The sequence below is a fragment of the Trachurus trachurus genome (genome assembly GCF_905171665.1).
Source record: "Trachurus trachurus genome assembly, chromosome: 3".
Classification (NCBI taxonomy): domain Eukaryota; kingdom Metazoa; phylum Chordata; class Actinopteri; order Carangiformes; family Carangidae; genus Trachurus; species Trachurus trachurus.
In genome coordinates this window covers 23,323,641-23,342,355 of record NC_139893.1, presented here as the reverse complement: position 1 = coordinate 23,342,355, position 18,715 = coordinate 23,323,641, and the positions used below count along the sequence as shown (strand labels likewise).

The 18,715-nt window shown below is 42.3% G+C and overlaps 1 protein-coding gene across 1 annotated transcript in view; it reads left to right on the top strand.

The window, feature by feature from the left end:
• The window catches only part of itfg1 (integrin alpha FG-GAP repeat containing 1), a 142,790-nt gene that overhangs the window by 1,695 nt on the left and 122,380 nt on the right, over positions 1-18,715 (top strand). The window contains exons 4-6 of the mRNA XM_083998250.1: positions 35-89; positions 431-508; positions 618-709. Of these exons, the coding sequence (XP_083854376.1) occupies positions 35-89; positions 431-508; positions 618-709 (225 nt within the window). The remainder of the gene's footprint in view (positions 1-34; positions 90-430; positions 509-617; positions 710-18,715) is intronic.

The window sequence follows — 18,715 nt, the reverse complement described above, 5'->3', positions numbered from 1 at the left end:
TTGTGTCATGTTGGCTTCTATTCATCCTCTGCAGATATGGGTTGGCTCAGTCTGAACAAGACCTTTATAGATGAACCTCTTGTTATGGAGTAAGTATCCACGTCACTCGTCTTCACAAACTATTCTGCTTATACTGATGGTGATGGAGAAAAATAATGATCTTTATGTTTAGGCTTGTGGGGGGACATGCGCTACATGAAAACTATATTTATCCATTTGTGGTCAAGTATAACAGCATTACTGATTATGACCAGAAAAAGGACAAGATAGGCGGATACACACCATAGACTGTGATCCACACATGTTAACAAAAAAAATCTTAATGAAGAAGCAATAGTAGCATAGTATTTTTATAATCAACCTTTAACTCTGTTGTCAAGTTTTAACAAAATGTGTTCATTTAGTTTTAATAAAAAACTACTCTCCACAGTTTCAATGGAGACATGATCCCTGATATTTTTGGAGTCGTCAGTGATAAATCAACTGACGTCTGCTACCTTACCAACAGGTAATACAATTCTTAAACACACTTTCTTATGTTTCTATCACTGTCATACTTTCTAAAACGAGGGGCTCTTAAATCATGCTGTTGCCTTGTGCTTCTTTCTTTCCTGTAGGGTTCAACTTTGGCAAAAAGCAATGTCAACTTCAACTATGCGCATCCCTCATTCTAACGCTTTCATTGACCTCAACAAGGACTTCACCGCTGGTAAGTCAGTGATGCACACACACACACACACACACACACACACACACACACACACACACACACACACACACACACACACACACACACACACACACACACACACACACAAACATCATATTTTTATAGCCAAAGTGGTCATGTAACAACCCATGGTACTTGTGGGATTATGTGGGAAGATGATACATTAATTGAAGGTCATTGGAGGTTAAATATGTGGGAATGTGACAGGAGATACAGATTTCCCCCCTCCTGTTTCTCACTCTTCACTCAAAGTGGCATCTCTGCATGAGTGTATGTGACAAAATACCTTTAAAACTCGCGGGAATGAGTGAGATTTCCTATTAATTATCTATCAAAAATGTTCCTCCACCTCACATTCTCTGTGCCATGAACATGGTTAAAACATTTAAGTTCCGCTCTTTGTTAAGCTGCTCAAAATTCTCACCTCATTGAAAGGCCTAATATTCCAAAAGGAGTTTTCTATATTAGGACCACAGTGAGTACACTAAAGATCATCATATAATTGGAGAAAAAGGTTTAAAGCACTGTAGCATGAAACCTCTTCCCTGCTATTGCCTTGTCTCCTAAATTCTGTTTCTCTATATTGTATAAATGCTAAAACTGCACCTGTAAGTGAGCACAGCCACAGAGAGTACAAACATGCTAACCTCCCATCAGACCCCACTGAGGCCTGTGCACTTCTCATTCTTGGCTGCACGTCGTGTCATGTACCATTGATTCACCACAACTGAGACTTAAATCCCTGACACGTTCTTTTAGTTTATGGCTTATTCCTCCATTATGGGCTTTCAGTGTTTCCCTACATGGATCAATAAGTATTAATGTGTTAGGACTGAACCAAGTACGAAACACAATTGAGTCCTAGACTGAGATACTAAATGCTGAAATGGAACAAAGAACAGCAGTTGCTGAAATGACATGTCCTTTGGGGCACTAGCATTTTAGGAGGCTTTTTTTAAATTTAATTTAAAGCTTGTTATTCTGCACTTTTAATTACATGCTGCTCCCTATGGAACAACATGCCTGTGGCATATTTGTTATTTTTGATCATACACATATGTATCCTCTCAAAATCTATGCAATATCAAGTCTCAAATATAATCAGCAATGTCACATAGTGTACAACTTGAGACATGTAAATACGTTGTGTTTTTTTAAAAGTTCACAGTACACAGCTTTACAGTTGTACCGCCAGTTCTTAACTTAAAATGTCAACTCTGGTGTCTGCTAGATGTAATCACATGCTTCAGTATCATTAGTGTCTTGTTGGATTGCTGGCTGGCTGGACACTGATTGAAATAGGTTGAGAGTCAGTGGCCACCCTTAATTTTACATAATACATAACGTAATTGAAATTAACGCGAGGAATGGATCATAGCGACCTCCAGAAAATTCAGTGAGGTGCAACTCACAAAGATTAATTGCTCACCATGTGTCCCTGTGTCTCACCTATGTGCATCACCCCCTTGTTTCAATAGAAAATGTCCTGGCCTAAGGACATCTCCAAATCCATATTCATTAATACTGACACAAGCCACAATGTTACTATTTGATGTACCCCTGCTATCAGATTCAACTCATCTTTCTAAAACCTATTCAAAGAATACTTAAAACATTTATGATGCATTATTGTGGAAATTGTTTTCATTTAAGGGCATGGCTCTGGTGGCCTAGAACATTTTGCATCAGGATATTTCTCTCACTCTTGTTATATTTTGTCCAATCTACCCCAAACTTAGTGAGATGCTTAACACATTGATGATGCCTCAATGCTTATAACCACAAGGTGTAATGGAGTACAAGGGCCAGCTCAATGCCGCTTGCAGCTTTTATTATGTTTTATTTTTACTTATTAAGTTAGACTCTGAGCTGTCAGCGCCAGCAGAAAGAAGACTCTGCTTACTCTGCTTACTGTACTGTAGATCTTCTTCCAGGTCAAAACATAATTTCTAAAACACAGAATATGTGAGCCACTTCTATCATTCCCGTATAGTCTTTTTCTTTTTCTGCCTAGTTTACAAATTCTTCTCTAAACCAATACTGGCGCCTTGTCCTTATAATGGGATCCAGAAGTGATGTTGGTGTACATTTTACACCCTAACCCTAACTGCACAAATTCACAGACCTTGCTTCCTGAAGCACATTCCCCTGAGTCTCTCCTGAGGAAACTGTAAGACCTAGATATCAGTCCAAAACATAATATTAAATGCCAATACCAAATGTAATGTCAGCTTTCAGGTTGACTAAGAGAGGACGGAATAGCCATTTTCTTCACCAGTGAATGGAGAAATCACCCTGTTCTTGTTTTACAGCATCTCACTCGTGTCCTGCCCAGTCAGTGTAGCGCTGTCACTTAGACTTATGGCAGGATTTTTTTCCCCTTTGGAAACTAATCCTTGTGTTTAAGGTAATCAGAGAGGATTTAGTCATGTCATACTCACTGCAGGTATCTTTTTGTGCCATGTGGTTTTATTCCTAGGGCTGTCACAGTTTAACCAGAGCAGATTTTAATTCAAATTTAATCTGTTTAGGGATTAAGAAAATGTCAAAAAAAACTTGCACTTGTTGTGGCAGAGTTAAAAAAAAAAAAAAAATCCTGGTTGCAATATTTCAGTGTTGTGGGGTTTGTTTTAAAACTGATTGGATTGTGTTGGGGATCACTGGATTTTACTGCTTTCTAAAGTATACTAGAACTCATCAGTCTGTCAGGGTGATGGCCTGCACAACAGCTTTCTTCTTTCACCCCTTAGTACACACAGTACACACACACACACAACAAGTGCATTTAGGTGCATTTGGTTTGCTGCGGGTGAATGTGCTGCAGGAACAACAGAGTGTGAGAAGGAGAACCTGCTGTACATCTGCTGGATGTCAGACCCTGTCTGCCACCGCCTGTGTGGGCATGCAAAAGGAGATAGCGAGAGAGAGACAAGAGTTAAGTAGGCAGAGTCAGTGTGCAGGGAAGCTGGAGAGGGTGAGTGACTGATAAATGAAAGAAAAGGATGGATGGAAGGATAAAAGAGAGAGGAAGTGTGGGAGGGGTTTGGTTGAGTCTTCAGCGTAGCTCTGCTCCCTGTTTGCTGCTGTGACCACCTGCTACTCTAAGCGCTGCCGGCTGGAGCATCACTGTGTGGCTTAAAGAGGGAAAGACAATCTGGGTCCTACTAGTTCGCCAGTCAAGGATATAGAGTTGGAAGCTTGTGGTGATGGGCGTTATCAGCTGCCACTCATGTTTGTCACCCCATAATTATATTGCTATTCCTAATGCCTGCCAGTCGATCATGAACCACTGCTGACCTTCTGAATTATCCTGTAACTGAAACTAAACATGACGGGCTTCTCAAGGTTATACTGACCATTATAAAGCACTAAAAGAGAGGCCTGTATATTAGATTGTAACTGTCCACATTAGCAATGCTATTTCTGGGATACCTTAATTTTGTGTATTTACATTTATAATGTACCCACTGGGCAAATAGTCTTCCAGTATTTGTTCATGTTTTGGCTAAAGTTTACCAAAAGTAGAACTACATTTAAGGCCTCTCCAGCTACAGTACATAATTGTATAGTGTATAGCGATTAACTAATAATATTTGATATTGTGTTGTGTTAATGAGTGTATGGGGTCATGAATACACATTCATGTTAATTTATCCCCATTGGCACAGGATTGAGTCACTGGAAAATGTGTATTTCATAAACAAAAATTTGAAAGTTAAAAAAACACAAAGCCCTGCAGAACAAAATGATTCAGATGATACAAAAATGATACACTTCAAGCTAATCAATTTTTGTTGGTACTCAGGCTAATGGTAGAATTATAACAAATAACAAGTCTAAGTAGAGCAGATCTTGTTTAATGGGCCGAACTATAGATCCACTAATCAACAGTGAAATCACAGGTCAAAATAGGCACAAAACAAACACTGAGTATTTCTAATGGAAATACCATGACACTGATGCAGTCCTTCAGTGGGGAGCTCAACCTTTGCCTTTGATTCTTTTGAGCAGAGTTTTCAAGTTGAGAATCCCTAAATGTCCCTGCAGTACCGCGCCAGTACAGTAATACCAGGATGTATTTTGTTAGCGTGGTCCAAGGAGGATGAGGGCTGTTTCAGGGCCGTGTCACGACTCCAATCTCAGTCCCCAGTGTCATAGCAGTAAACTGTACTGTATTGGCTGACCTCACTACATCAGCACTGCCAATGAAAGAAAGTCTGGAATTGTGTTCTGGCTGGTGTCAAGGCCTCATTTAGCGCACTTATTAGAGTCTCCAGCCAGCCAACCTGGTTGCGACATAGAGCATATGGCTCATAATCTCTTTTGTTACTATCATCCTGCTCCAGCCAGTTCCTCAGACAGCAGTGCATCTATAACAGCATTGTGTTTGTGCTGTTTTGTTTCCCAGTTATTTTGTGTCCATCCTTACACACCGAGGGATTTTAGGTTTCTTTAAGGAGGTTCCAGCTTATTCTGTGATGTCTGTACTTTATTCAGAAATAAGTAACAGTGTCAGAAGTTAAATGTGAATATTTGATTCCTTAAAAGACATTTCAGAGAGCATAGCTTACAGTCCTAAGTCACAAAGATCCAATGGGATTTCTCTGCGTAAGAATAAACCAGTGCCTTGAACCTTTTGGTCCTCAAGCTGTTTATAGTTATCACCAAGAAACATGCATGTTTCCATGAGAAACGTTGTATGTTCAGTATATTCCTCTCCTGTCCTTGCACCAAAAAAGCAAAGACATCATTGCACATTGAACTGACTTTGCAGATCTAGTTGCTCTTTGGTTGATTTTTACCACAGTGACAACTAATTAGCAGGGCAGCCTCTGCAGGGTGGCCAGGAGGTTCAGGTTTATACTGATGTGAGCAGGTGCTTCAATAATCCACAGAGCCTCTGTAATCATCAAAGCCAGATAACCAGTGGAGATGTCATTATTTGAACAATATATGCTCAGAATAACTCTGTCTGTCTCCGTATAAGATCAAGTAACGCAGAGCCCATATCATTTCATGCCAATTCACTAACAGCACTGCTGGGCAGGAAGCTATCAGGATCATGATAAGAACGTGTCTCTGGGAAAAGGTAGTAATTGCAAAGTAATTATAGATTCCATTTTGGGGAAAACATTCACAAAGAGAGCAATACTGGCATAAGAATCCATTGCTAGGCAACGGGTATGGTGATGCTCTGTGCAGCATCCAATTAAACTAGCTCTGTGTCGAAGTGGTTTGTTGATTGTCTGACTAATAACGTGGTGATAGTGGGGGGAAGAGAACAGATTTGCCACATAACAAGGGTGGCCAAGAAGAAGAATTGATTATACAGGGATTAAGTTTACATTCGGATGGCAGAATGAGACATTTTTAGTCGCCATTTTGGTAATTGCGGCATTATCACAGAGGAGACAATCACCCATGAGGAGGGACATTTCAGGCATTTTAAATAATGATAATAATGATGATAGTTGCAATTCTTTTATATAATAATGATAATAATAATAATAATGGCAGCAATAATATTTTATTACCTCCCCCAGAGCTCTCATACTGTATGTAAGGGCAGTTCATAGTTAAATTGAATGATATGCTACCATCAGAGTCAGCGTCTCAACAGACAGGCTCATGAATATCAGTCCCATCAGACAGACAGCCTGATTCACTGGCCCAGAGCAGCTGGTACAGTGATCGTCCCATAACTCTATTACATACTTGTATAGCAGCCTCACAAAAGCAACTCGTACATCAATTATGGTTTCAACATTTTGTGATGAACTACAATGACCTCAAATAAATTATTGCAGTGAAGATCTTAATAAACTCTCAGACTCATGATTCATGGAAGTACCAGGTTTGTAAGAGCCTGACGAACCTGAAAGTTAAAGTTCCTCATATTCACACATTTAGTCACTTGGGTGATGATTTGGCAAGCTCAGATTTCCGTGGAGAAAAAGCTGGCATAGTGTGGATAGAAGACCAAAACAAAACAGAATTAATTTGGGCTTATTTTCAAGTATCTAAACAACTGTCTTTTCAGTGTACACATTTCAAAACAGAGAAAAACATCTCCCGGTGCTAAAGCCCCGGCACCCACAGCCACGTGTAACCTATATCTTCATTAACAATTGCACAGATGCATTCACTGCTGCTCCTCAGGTTTTAATTTTCCCATTTTATAGAGATTTGGAGTGAGCTCACAGGCGTGTAAGGAGTGCCTGATGCGATGCGCTAGCGCTTTGAGGTGTGTTGTTTGTAACATCTCTGCCTCCAGGAAAGTTGGCGCAATGTCAAACGGGGAGAGATGCCGTGTTTATTTTGGTAAGCACCAAGTGTTTTTGCAGATAAATGAATAATAAGAATAAATGAGGCAGAGCGTTTCCTCTCTGATACCAATAGCACTGTGACTAGCCTGAGGTTGTGGTGTCTCCATATTCTGTCCCAAAATTAATTCCCCTGTCTGGAAGAAAATACATGGACATGTACAAGGTGTTGTTGTAAATACTGACTCACTTCTCTTTAATCACACTTGTCATCCTGCCCTCCCAATCACACACTCATTTATGTAAAATAAGATTTATGATTTAAGATATGCTAATGGTGTGACTCCATAAGTGGGTGGCACACAATACGTATTTGGTCTAGATCGAAATGTCTCAACAATTGGATGGATTGCCTCGTTTTTGTTTTGTTTTGTTTTTTTAAACAAATATTCATTGATACTCTCTGCTACCCAGAGGAAATTATTTGCCACCAGGCACCAGTCTTCTCCTTGCCACTGCTGATAATTTTAGGTCGCAGCTTGCATTATGTTCTGTCAGGTTTACACACTCCCCACGGCCAACGTGTTTGCTTTGGCGGCCTGTGGTATGTTGGTGCACTGGACAACGTGGACTGCATTACACAGCACCAAGTATTAACCACAGATGATCAGTGTTAAGGCGATCGGTGGCTAGTGGATTAAGCCCAATCTACTAATCAGTATTTTTAGTGAAAGTCATCAGCCAATAAATCGGGGCATCCCTAAAAGACAAGGATATAGTTGTCTGCGCTGTCAGGCTTTCTGGTGAAAAGCCAAATGTCACTACAACAGTCTTAATATCTGATCTATCGTCTGTAAATATAATCACTTACACAAATAGACACACATATCAGTGTATTCAGTGCTAATGCAAGTGCACGAACTGATGTTGGCACACTCCACTGATCCTGATACTGTATTCACACATACATTGTTCCAGGCAATGGAAATAAGCTTTCCTGCGCTTGTTACAGTAGTTGAGCATTTTATAAATACACACACACACACACACGCACAGACGGCAAAAAGAAAGTGTTGCAAAATAGGATGGGAAGTGGTCGTGCATGTGTGTTTGAGAGGAGAGGGTTTGACCATAATCCTCCCCACAGCTACTGCACCTACGTTGTTCCCTGTAATGGTTTTAGGAGATTATTGCTTCTGGGAATAGCATAGCTCCCCATTCTCTGCTTGTGTGTTTTGCCATGTTTGTGAATGAGCCATTTTGATAGATCACAGTGGAACTCAGTCACTGTAGAGTAGGCCTACATATTGGCTTAGAGATGGATTTATTCTGCCGGGCCTTTCACTTTGTTGCTGGCCTGGATTCCACACTTTGTGTGTGTGTGTGTGTGTGTGTGTGTGTGTGTGTGTGTGTGTGTGTGTGTGTGTGTGTGTGTGTGTGTGTGTGTGTGTGTGTGTGTGTGTGTGTGTGTGTGTGTGTGTGTGTGTGTGTGTGTGTGTGTGTGTGTGTGTGTGTGTGTGTGTGTGTGTGTGTGTGTGTGTGTGTGTGTGTGTGTGTGTGTGTGTGTGTGTGTGGGGCATCGGGTCATGGGCACCGTTCATTCTTTATTGAAATATGACAAAGTTACCAAGCCAGGTATGCAAGTTAGGCTTTGGGGGGGGGGACATCCCTGTAAAAGAAAAGCATCTATTAAGAGAATCTTTCAAGCCTTTAAGTTTCTGTCAGACATTTTAACTGAGGGGGAAAAATTGACTGTCATATTTCACTGCATTAACAAGTGAAGTGTGTGTGATGGCACAGCTTACCCTGACTGTTCTCCCTCAGCCGACAAGGTAGCAGTACAAATATATGTTTTTAAAGGCTTTCATCTGCTCCCTCTTTCAACACTATAGTAAATCGTGTCGGTGGGCTTTGGGCAAGTTTGGAAAAGCTCGTTTCACAGTCCACTGGTTCCTTGCCAGCAGAGGAACAGGGCCACATATCAATGGAGGTGGCCAGTAAAGATTTGGCTCCAACCCCACAGAGCACCGTCTGTCCCACACCTCTGAAAGGGACACTCTGACATTGTACATTTTGATCCACATTGTGCGAAACAGACGGAAAAGCTTGTTCTGTCATGTAAAGAACCATTATAGCATTTAATCGATACTAAATTGCAATAGTTCATACGTTATTATAAACGTGTTAATTTAATATTACCAGCACCTGTCTTGGCAAGATGACTGTGACTCTACAGACTTTATTAGATTGTAATCACACAACCACACACCTTTAAGCATCTTTTTGTTGGCTTACTTTGGTTTAGAGGTCGACCGATAGTGGATTTTTAAATTCTGATATAATAACGATAGTTTGGAGCAGGAAAAAGCCGATAGCCGATTAATCGGCCGATAGCCTACCCCCCCCCCACGAAATTTTTTTTTATATATTAATTAATTTTTTTTTATTAATTTTTTTTTTTTTTATAATAACATATAGCTATTAGCTAGTGTAAAACTAAAGGATGTGGGACACTGAATCATCCCTGGACCCTGTGAGTGACGAACAGCCGAACTCCACATGTGAGTTTGTTTACACTGAACAGCTGTAGTGAGGACGTGACGCTGCAGGAGAGGAGACTGTAACTAAACAGGACACGTTAGCTCGTGGTGTGGTTACGCCGGACATTAACAGGTGACTGTTTCACTACAATTAGCCTAGGCTACTGTGTGGAAAACCCATAGACTGTAAAAAGAAAAACCACGCTGTAATGATCGTGATCGAGTTGCGGACGACTGTGTTTGGAGCTGACGGGAGGAGAGAAAAAAGAGAGCGAGACGCACGTAGCGGCCGTGATATGACCCCGTCCCCGCTGAGGAGGAACTCAGCTGTTATGGAACAGGACCTAAACCAAGTCGAGTAGAGCCCATAGAGCCCAACTTTGTAGTGTAAAGAGCCATTATTGTGCGTCTGCCCCAACTCTGAAGCTGAAGCGGCACTCTCTCTTCCTCTTTCCTGTCTTTCTCTAGCTGTCCTTTCAAAATAAAAGCACAAAAAGCCGGAGGGGGAAAATAAAAAAACACCGACTCGTGAGCTGGTGGCTGTGAGATATTTAGCGTGGCAGCCGCCACCACATTATCTATGCAGGAACCCAGGCTGTACATATGATTAAGAGAAAATACTACAGTGTTTCTCATTAAATAACAAGAGAGTTTCGTTCCAGTCAGCCCCTCCACCTGCCGCCTCTCTCTTAGTGCGGTCGCACCGCACCTACAGTACTCTCACCTGGGTCACTTCTCCGCTGCTGCCGCTGCACACGGGGCGTCTCTCTCTCTCTCCTGCTCTGTGTGTGTGTGAAGAGCAGCCCCGCCCCTCAGTGATCAGAGAGACAGAGAGCGGCAGGGAAGAAGCAGTTTATGGCGCTGTGGAAAAAACTGCAGCCATCGGCCACTATCGGAACCAAGTTCCGCTGATTCCGATAGTTTGTAAAACGTCCTATCGGCGCCGATTAATCGGCCAAAACGATTAATCGGTCGACCTCTACTTTGGTTTACTTTACTTTACAACTCTGTCCAATTATTTTTCTTTTCTTTTTATTCCTCGTTGTGAGGCTTTGATCTTCTGGTAGACACCTCAAGCTGCAATGTTGTGAAAGGCTAATGGTGACCAAGCTTTTGCTTTCAAGGCTGCGTGGCTTTGGGATGACCTTTCTGAGCATCTCACCCTCAGCATCATATTAAAGGTCATTCACACACATACATAGTTTTATATAGAGGTCTGAACAGGGCAATCTAACCTACATGAAACCTGCAGCAGATGCTGGTAACATGGGTTCTTTTTCCAAGGCTGCAGGGTGACAGTTGGCTGTCATACAGTACTGTAATACAAGGTCATGATGCAGGCTGGATAGCCTCCTGTTCTTGTTTTGTAGATCATCACACAGGTCAGCAATATATTCCATGTATATATTGCCTACCTTATACATGTATTGTTTTTCTTACTTTGTATTCATTACTCATAATATTTCACTTTTTATTTGTTTCTCACAACGTACTCCATCACAAGAAACATTGCTTGTTCTAAGATAAACAATCCTAAAACAATGACTCCATCCATCCAGATAATATCTTGATTACATTTACAGTACACCTATTTTCAGTATGTGTCTCCAGTGTCCACATTGACATCAGACTGACGCATGGTCACTCTGTCTGGTGAGAGACTCACAGCCACCTCTCGTTTGCTTGGTTTTTGAGGCAGGTAAAGTAGCTTTCCTTGAAAATGGGAGCAGAGTAGAATACTGATTGTGCAGCTGACTGTTTACTACATAGCTGCCTAGTTGCTAGCTCGCTGGTTTGGAAAAGTCAGCACAATATCTGCCCACATAAAAGCTGTATGTGGATTGATTGTTCAGCGTCGCCAAAGTACTGTACATCCTTCACCAGCTCTGGTTTGACAAGTGGAATCACTATTCGTCTTCAGTGTTTTTTCACTCATAATTTAATGTCAAGCACCATTATATCTCTACATGTCTGTTGTTTATTTCTTTTCTTTTCATTTCTGAAGTGTCTGCCAAAGAACATGACCACCTGTGATTCACACTCCAAATGGAGCGTATGTTTGCTGGATGTGAGACGGATCACACAACCCATAACTGTGACCTTTACGTTTCTGTACCAGCCAGTGTAACCAAGGAACATTTTTAAAGATTTGGCTAATTGTCCAACTGTGTGTTCAGTCTGTATTGGTTGTGTTCGCAATAAATGTAATTTTAGTTTTCATAGCACTGAAGCAGCAGCAGCGCATATCAATAAACCGGTCTTGAAGGTCTGCATTTCTGCATATTTTCAGACTAATCTTATTGCCTTGCACCTTTCTGCTGTGAGGCAACCCCCATAATGTCTGTTGGAGGCAAAGTATCGGTTTCACTGGCGACGGCCGTGACATTTGCTTCAGAATGCCAAAGGCCCTCCCTCTGTCCAAGTGAGGCATGGATCAGTCCCAGGGTTAGAGACAGAGGGAGCAAATCGATGCAAACAGACGAACGCACAGGGCTTGACTGATGGGCTGTGGGATGGCTTATAGCAGGAGTATTGGACAAATACACAAGTCACATACAAACAAAGAAACGCAGCAAGTGCTGGAGCACATTCGCTGTGTTCTCGTCTTTCTCATTTGGCCTCATTAGTGTGAGCCTCATTCAGACTCCATCGCACACAACAGCAGCAACATGAGCACACTGTGAAAGCGGAGGTTTGACATCAACCCCCCAGACAAACAGAGCGGATCAGTCGGCATGGTGGTCTTTTCTCAGCACATTTCTTCAGCAACCATTATGGGATAAAGTCCGCAACTGTATGTCTGCATGTGTGCATGCTTGAGCATTTTGTGTATGTGTGTGTGTGTCTTTGACAGCCAACGGGGGATAGGAGTCACAGCTTGTTTGCTGAGTAACAGGCTAACAAATAACCTGCAGGGGCATTAGAGACGTGAAGAAAGGAGAGGCCGAGAGTCAGCCATGTCTGTCTCTTGCTCCCTCTCTCTTTCTTTCTATGACTTTATCGCTGTGTTTCTCTCTCTCTTTCCCCAAATTTTTCTTAATTCCTCTGTCCCTCTCTCTCCCTCTTTTGTGTCCTCCTCCTCTTACAGTATGTTGCATTTTAATTTTTTTTTCTTTGCCCAAATATCATTTTATGTTTGCCGCATCAACACATGCACACAATCTTGATGGCTTGCAGAGTGGTGATGATGAGTGAGGTGACAGCACACATGCACAAACACACACAGCACAGCCCTTCTGACATTAATGCTGCAGCCATGTTGCCGGCTGTCAGATCCACTCTGCACTGCAGCCTCGATAAAGCGCCGCTAATGCTGCTCTAAGGCCTTTTACAGGTGCAGGGATGGGGGTGTAATGCTGCTGCTGTTTCTGCTGTTGCTGGCCTCAGATTGCCTTTCTTGACTAAAGAAAGCACAAGGCCTCAATATTGTCATGTGAGGGAGGAACAGTCAGAAGAAGGCTTTTCAGAAAACAAAGAGAAGGAGAGGTTTACAAATATGTATTTTCTAATATATTTGATATATTTACTCCATCTATTTAATGCTTAATATAAGAAATGAATGTCATCATGTTCTGGCTTGCCCACAGAGTTTGTGGACCTGTATAATGTATCATGCCTGTGACATGGCTGATCAGAGTTTGCAGGTATCCAGGTGAGCTATGCATTGCTTTGCAAATTACCCAGAATAGCACAAAACTACAACAAGGCAAGGCAAGGCAAGGCAATTTTATTTGTATAGCCCGTTTTTACAAACAGTTTGTCTCAAAGGGCTTTACATGGCATCGTAGCAACATCCTCTGTCCTTAGACCCTCACCCAACAACAGATTAAAAGGTTGGGCAGTTGCCTGCTAAGAAAACGTTGTGGCTGAGTTGATATTCCTTTGTTGATTTAACAACCAGGAGCACTTCAGACGACCTGTAAACATAGTTAGCCGTCAACTTGTATTTCACACTTGACTTCGTGAGACTTTGTATTACTGCTCCGTTTACAAACATGTCCGCTTGCTTGTAGTAACCCTTCGAAATCTCTCATCATATAAATGAGTATCTTACGTGGTCAGATCCTTCATCCAGCAGGTAGAGCTCTGAGTGTTCTTGCTTAAGTTTCTACAAACTTCCCACACCTGTATTTGGCCACTTTCTGTCCCATTCTTCTTGGCAGATCCTCTCAAGCTCCATCAAATTAGATGGGGAAACATCTGTGAGCTGCCATCTTCAGGTCTCTTCACAGATGTTCCACAGGCAAAGTCAAGACTTTGGCTGGACCACTCAAAGGCAGTCAGAGACTTGTCCCAGAGCCACTCCAGCCTTGTCTTGGCTGTATGTTGAAAGGGGAACCATTGTTTCTCTTCAAGGACCTCTCTGTATTTGGCCACAATCACCCTTCCTTCAGTAATTACCAGCCTCCCTTACCCTGCCACTGATAACTCCCCCCCCCCCCCCCCCCCCCCCCCCCCCCCCCTCCCACCCCCTGTATGATGCTGCCACCCATTATGTTTCACTGCAGGGATGCTGTAATGCAGGTGATGGGCAGTGCCCTGTGATTGCTAGACACTGTGGTTGGATTTCATTATTGAATCCAGTTCATGTGTGGTGTATGGATATATTGTGTATGAATATACATGTAAGTATATGGCTGAGTCATCGACCCATCTTGTCTTGTGAGTCCATGCCATGGCCTAAACAAGCCCTGGCATCTCCATAAAAGCACACCAGTACTTTTAATGAACCGCAAATTGGGAGCTTGCAAGTACCGTCTGGCAGAATGAAATGACTGCTCATGTTAGTGAACATTAGAGGCTCACAGTTTCAACACCGCTGAGAGCAATGTGTGGGGGTTGTAGGATCACATAGTGTGTACAACACGTGTGTGTGTGTGTGTGTGTGTGTGTGTTTGTTTGTGCACATGCCTGTAGTGGCAGGCATGAGAGTACCAGGAATCTAATGGACAGAAAAATAACCTACAACAGCTCTCTCATCCCCTTTCCTGTCTCCCTCACTGTACTGCTCGTTTAGACAATTTATATTTGCATCTTTATTGTTCTTTAATAAACAGTTTCCGCATGAGAGAGAATAACAAAGGGTAGGAATTTGCAGTGAGTAAACCACAATCTCAGAGGTTTAAACTCAGACTAAAACTGGTCTGAGTTTAAACCTAGTGGTTTACTCACGATCAATTTTTTTTTTTTTTTTTTTTTTTTTTTAGAATTTTCTTTTTTTTTAAGGTGGGGAAACAGGAGATTGGCTCCTTGCTCTCTGCCAGACTAGTTTGCCTTTCTGTCTGGAGAGGAGCTGCCAGCTGATGTGCAGACTGGTGAAATTGATCCGTCATGTGGCCTGGTGCTCCTGTAGGAGTCACTGCTCCTGTAAGACTCAGAGCTTCGGTTAGAGTTGCTTTGGTTGGTGATTGTGTGTTTTAAAAAGTTATTTCAGGGCTGCACTCACTGTTGCATACCAGCAAACAAACTTCCAGCAAAAGGTGTAGCTGTGGAGTATCTCATTTAACAGCCCTGTGTTCGGCAGGTGGAAGGTCTGTTCACAGTGTTTGTGCTTCAATACATGTCATGTCATGGATAAGGGGCAAAAATGAGTGTGTTTACCTGGGTGTTGTGTTTATCATCCCACTGACCAAAGCCAGAGCTGATGGATACCTGTGACTGGGGACTTTTCACTTGGGAATGCTTACTGATTGTAGTCTCTCACGTTAGATGTTAGAGGGTGTTAAGAGATTCTTTGTCGAGTGTAAAAGGCACAGTTGTCCATCTGACGGCTTCCACTGCTGTGGTTTGAATTTTGGCTAATTGGGTCACAGATTGTGCCTGTAATGTGCTCATCCATTTGGACGGAGGTGCAGACCTGTGACTGTTCTCAGCTTTCTCTGCTTCTGGGTCACACCATTTCTTGATCCACAGCAATGATGCTGCCCTCTGGGCTCCAGAGGGCAGATAAGGGGGTTACATGTATGCAGACAGAGGAAGACAGAGAAGGTGATAATGAGACAAAGCCCAAAGATACTGTTGTAGAGGCTCTCGCATGTTACTGACTATTCTCCTCAGTGTCAGAGTTCTCCTTCCCTGCTGAGGCTTAGCACCCGCCCAGCATCGCCCTATCTGTTTATACAGAGGCTAATAGGAAGCCTGGTCTTTATCCCCACACTGCAGCTCAACATAATGGAATAGAGAGACATAATGCTGCTTGAGTCAAACAGTCAGTGGAGGCCTATAAATTGCTTCCAATCCCCTTAACAAATCTGATGGAGAGGCTATGAATAACTCAAGGACTCATCTCATCTCTTCTCTTCTCTTCTCTTCTCTTCTCTTCTCTTCTCTTCTCTTCTCTCAGTCTACAGATGAGTATCAACTTGAATGAACTTGCTTTGCTTCACTGTTTTAATTAGGAAGTGCCAGCTTATATTTACGAGATTGATCTATTGCAAGTCCAGCTTGAAGAACCCAAACAGACATCTTATGCTTGCAGCAAAACCAGGCCTTCTGATGGAAAGGGTGGAAAAAATGAGTTCCCCCATGAAATCTGTTATATCTGAGATAACAAAGACTTTCTTCAATCTCATGGTGTGAGCTGACTTGTTGAATTATCTTAACCCTGATGGAGAACACCCTTCAAGTTTAATTTTCCCTTTATTTCTTCAAGAAGATCCAAATTATCACTTATCTAATTGATTGAAACTGGGTTATAAAAATGTTGAACTCTAATGTTTTGTTTTAAAGGGAAACTATGCAAGTCTGATCGCTTGTGCGTTGTTTTGCTTACCCTCATCCTGGCCGTGTGCATTTGTTTTCAACAAAGCTGGCGAGAAAGCAATCCATGGAGCGGTGTATAACGTTATACTGTATAGTATATACAGCAGGGGCTCTGTCATACACAAGGGATTGCGGGTTACGGGGCACAGTTGTGTCATGGTGCCGTCGAGACAAGCGCTGGGACACCGAGTCAGAGGCACCGATCTTGCATGGTTGGTTTTCAGCCAAGAGACGCTCAGGGAAGGCAGAGAGCCTCAATTCTCCCTCGTAACAAGTTACAAGTCTTTATTTAACCATCACGATTACTCCAAAGCTGTTTAATCAAGGGGAAAATGTAGCATCGTTAAGGTAAAGAAAATTAGCATAGTTCCTCTTTAAGCCCACAGTAATAGTAAGGAAAAGGTGTCTTCCATACACCACTGGTAGAGTGCAATGAGTGTTCAAATTGCTCTGCCTTAGCAGCCCCCTTACCAGCTATTGGCCCTTTTCCACTGCACAGTACTGGCTTAACTCCACTCAGATCCTCTTGTTTTGGTTTTCCATGGGAAAAAATGTGAGGAGTACCTGATACAGTACTTGGTACCTTTTTCTGGTGTCACTTCCACCAAAGTTTCAGATGAGCTTAGATAAACAAAAAGTGTAATGAGAACATGACACTGATTGGTCAAAGATCATCATCACTAGTGCATCATCAACAATTTTAAACAGCCAAGTTACGTTAGACCACACACTGGAGATATTTCACTGTTGCGTAGTGTGGCCGCCCTCAAAACACCACCATGGTCAGTTGAGAAGACGCTATAATTTCTCAGCTTCATATCCCTTGATGTGGGGGGTTAATGTCTGCTGTGTTGAAGTACTGGTACTAGCACATATACAGTCAAGTAGGGTTGGTATCATTGGGTGTGAAAACAAATTGTATGGTATGATTGCATGAACTAGACATCCATTTGGTAAAAGTAAGTTGCACTATGCATGAAAGTTACAACAAAGAGACAAGATATAATTTGTCATGACAGAATGTTAGAAAGACAGCACAAGAGCACAATATCTGCTACAGACAGACATCGCTTAACATGACAACTGAAGTGATTGATGAATGGTCTGTTCATTGTTGATCAGGTGATTTTATATGATATTAGAGAGAAAGAGATTTATAGTTCACATTCAACTGATGTTCATGGGTTGCTCAAAATTTGACACCACACATACAGTATTCTGTATTCCACAGCCTCAGTCTGTGTTTCTTGTTTAACTTTAAGACACCCAATTTTCTCTCTCTTTTTTTTTAATTCTTCATGTTGTTCAGTCAAATCCAATTAAAGCAGAAGTAAGCGGAATGTTTGTGTTAAAGCAGAAGTAAGCGATCCGGTCGTTTTGGCTAACTTCTTGTCAGCCGATGGAGTTAGCAGTCCCCGCCCTCGTCCCTACGTCACCACATTCACGCGCATCCCTTGGCTGCACACACAGAGAGGACCGCCCCTTTATGCCCTTCTGTCTCCTCATTGGATAAAGGTTGTAGGATACAAGGAAAGTTTTCTTCTCGGCTTACAGCAGAGCAGAGTGACTGACAGACCCGTGTTTCAGACCAAACACTCTATGTAAGTGATTACTGTCGGAAGATATAACTTATATATATTTTCTTGCCTTTGTTTGACAGCACATGGTGAGATAGACAGGAAAGAGGGAGGCAGAGAGAGGGGGAATGACATGCAGGAAAGGTCCGCCCGAACGCGGGATTTGAACCGGGGACGCCTGCGCTGAGGACTGTAGCCTCTACATGGGGCGGCCGCCTTAACCACTGCACCACGCACCGCCCCTTTAAGACTTATATTAACACAAATATTCCGCTTACTTCTGCTTTAATATAAGTCTTAAATAGTTATATCTATATCTATGCTTTAACAAAGGAGGTCTCATCGGTGTTGCTGTATTCATCTCAGAGTGTGATCAAGACTTTCTTAGTGTCTTTTTCTCGCACGTTCCTTGAATTCTGTGCTGGATAAAACATTGATATCTGTGACAATATTGTAGGCTGAAATTGTAAGTAAACCATCCCCTTCCAGTTTGTTGAATGCTCATTCATATCCTAACAGAATGAGCACAGTACCTCCTCCCCACTATTGCAATATGTTGGTCTGTGCTGCCGTTCACCTTGTTGTGCTCCTTGTTTCAAGGCACTTGAGCTGTGGCAGTTGTTGCTCTTAACATCCCATTATTAGCAGCAGTCACACTTGTAATTATTGTGTTAGTGTGAAAGGACTGGCTGATTGTGGATGATTAACTGGATCACAACCCAGTGACAAAGAAATCCACATGCAGATGCCATCACAGATATTTCAATAATGTGCTGAAATCAGCCATGCAGTGTGGGAGTGGGTGTCCGTGCGTTACTGCAGCCTGCTCATCATGTACTTGTT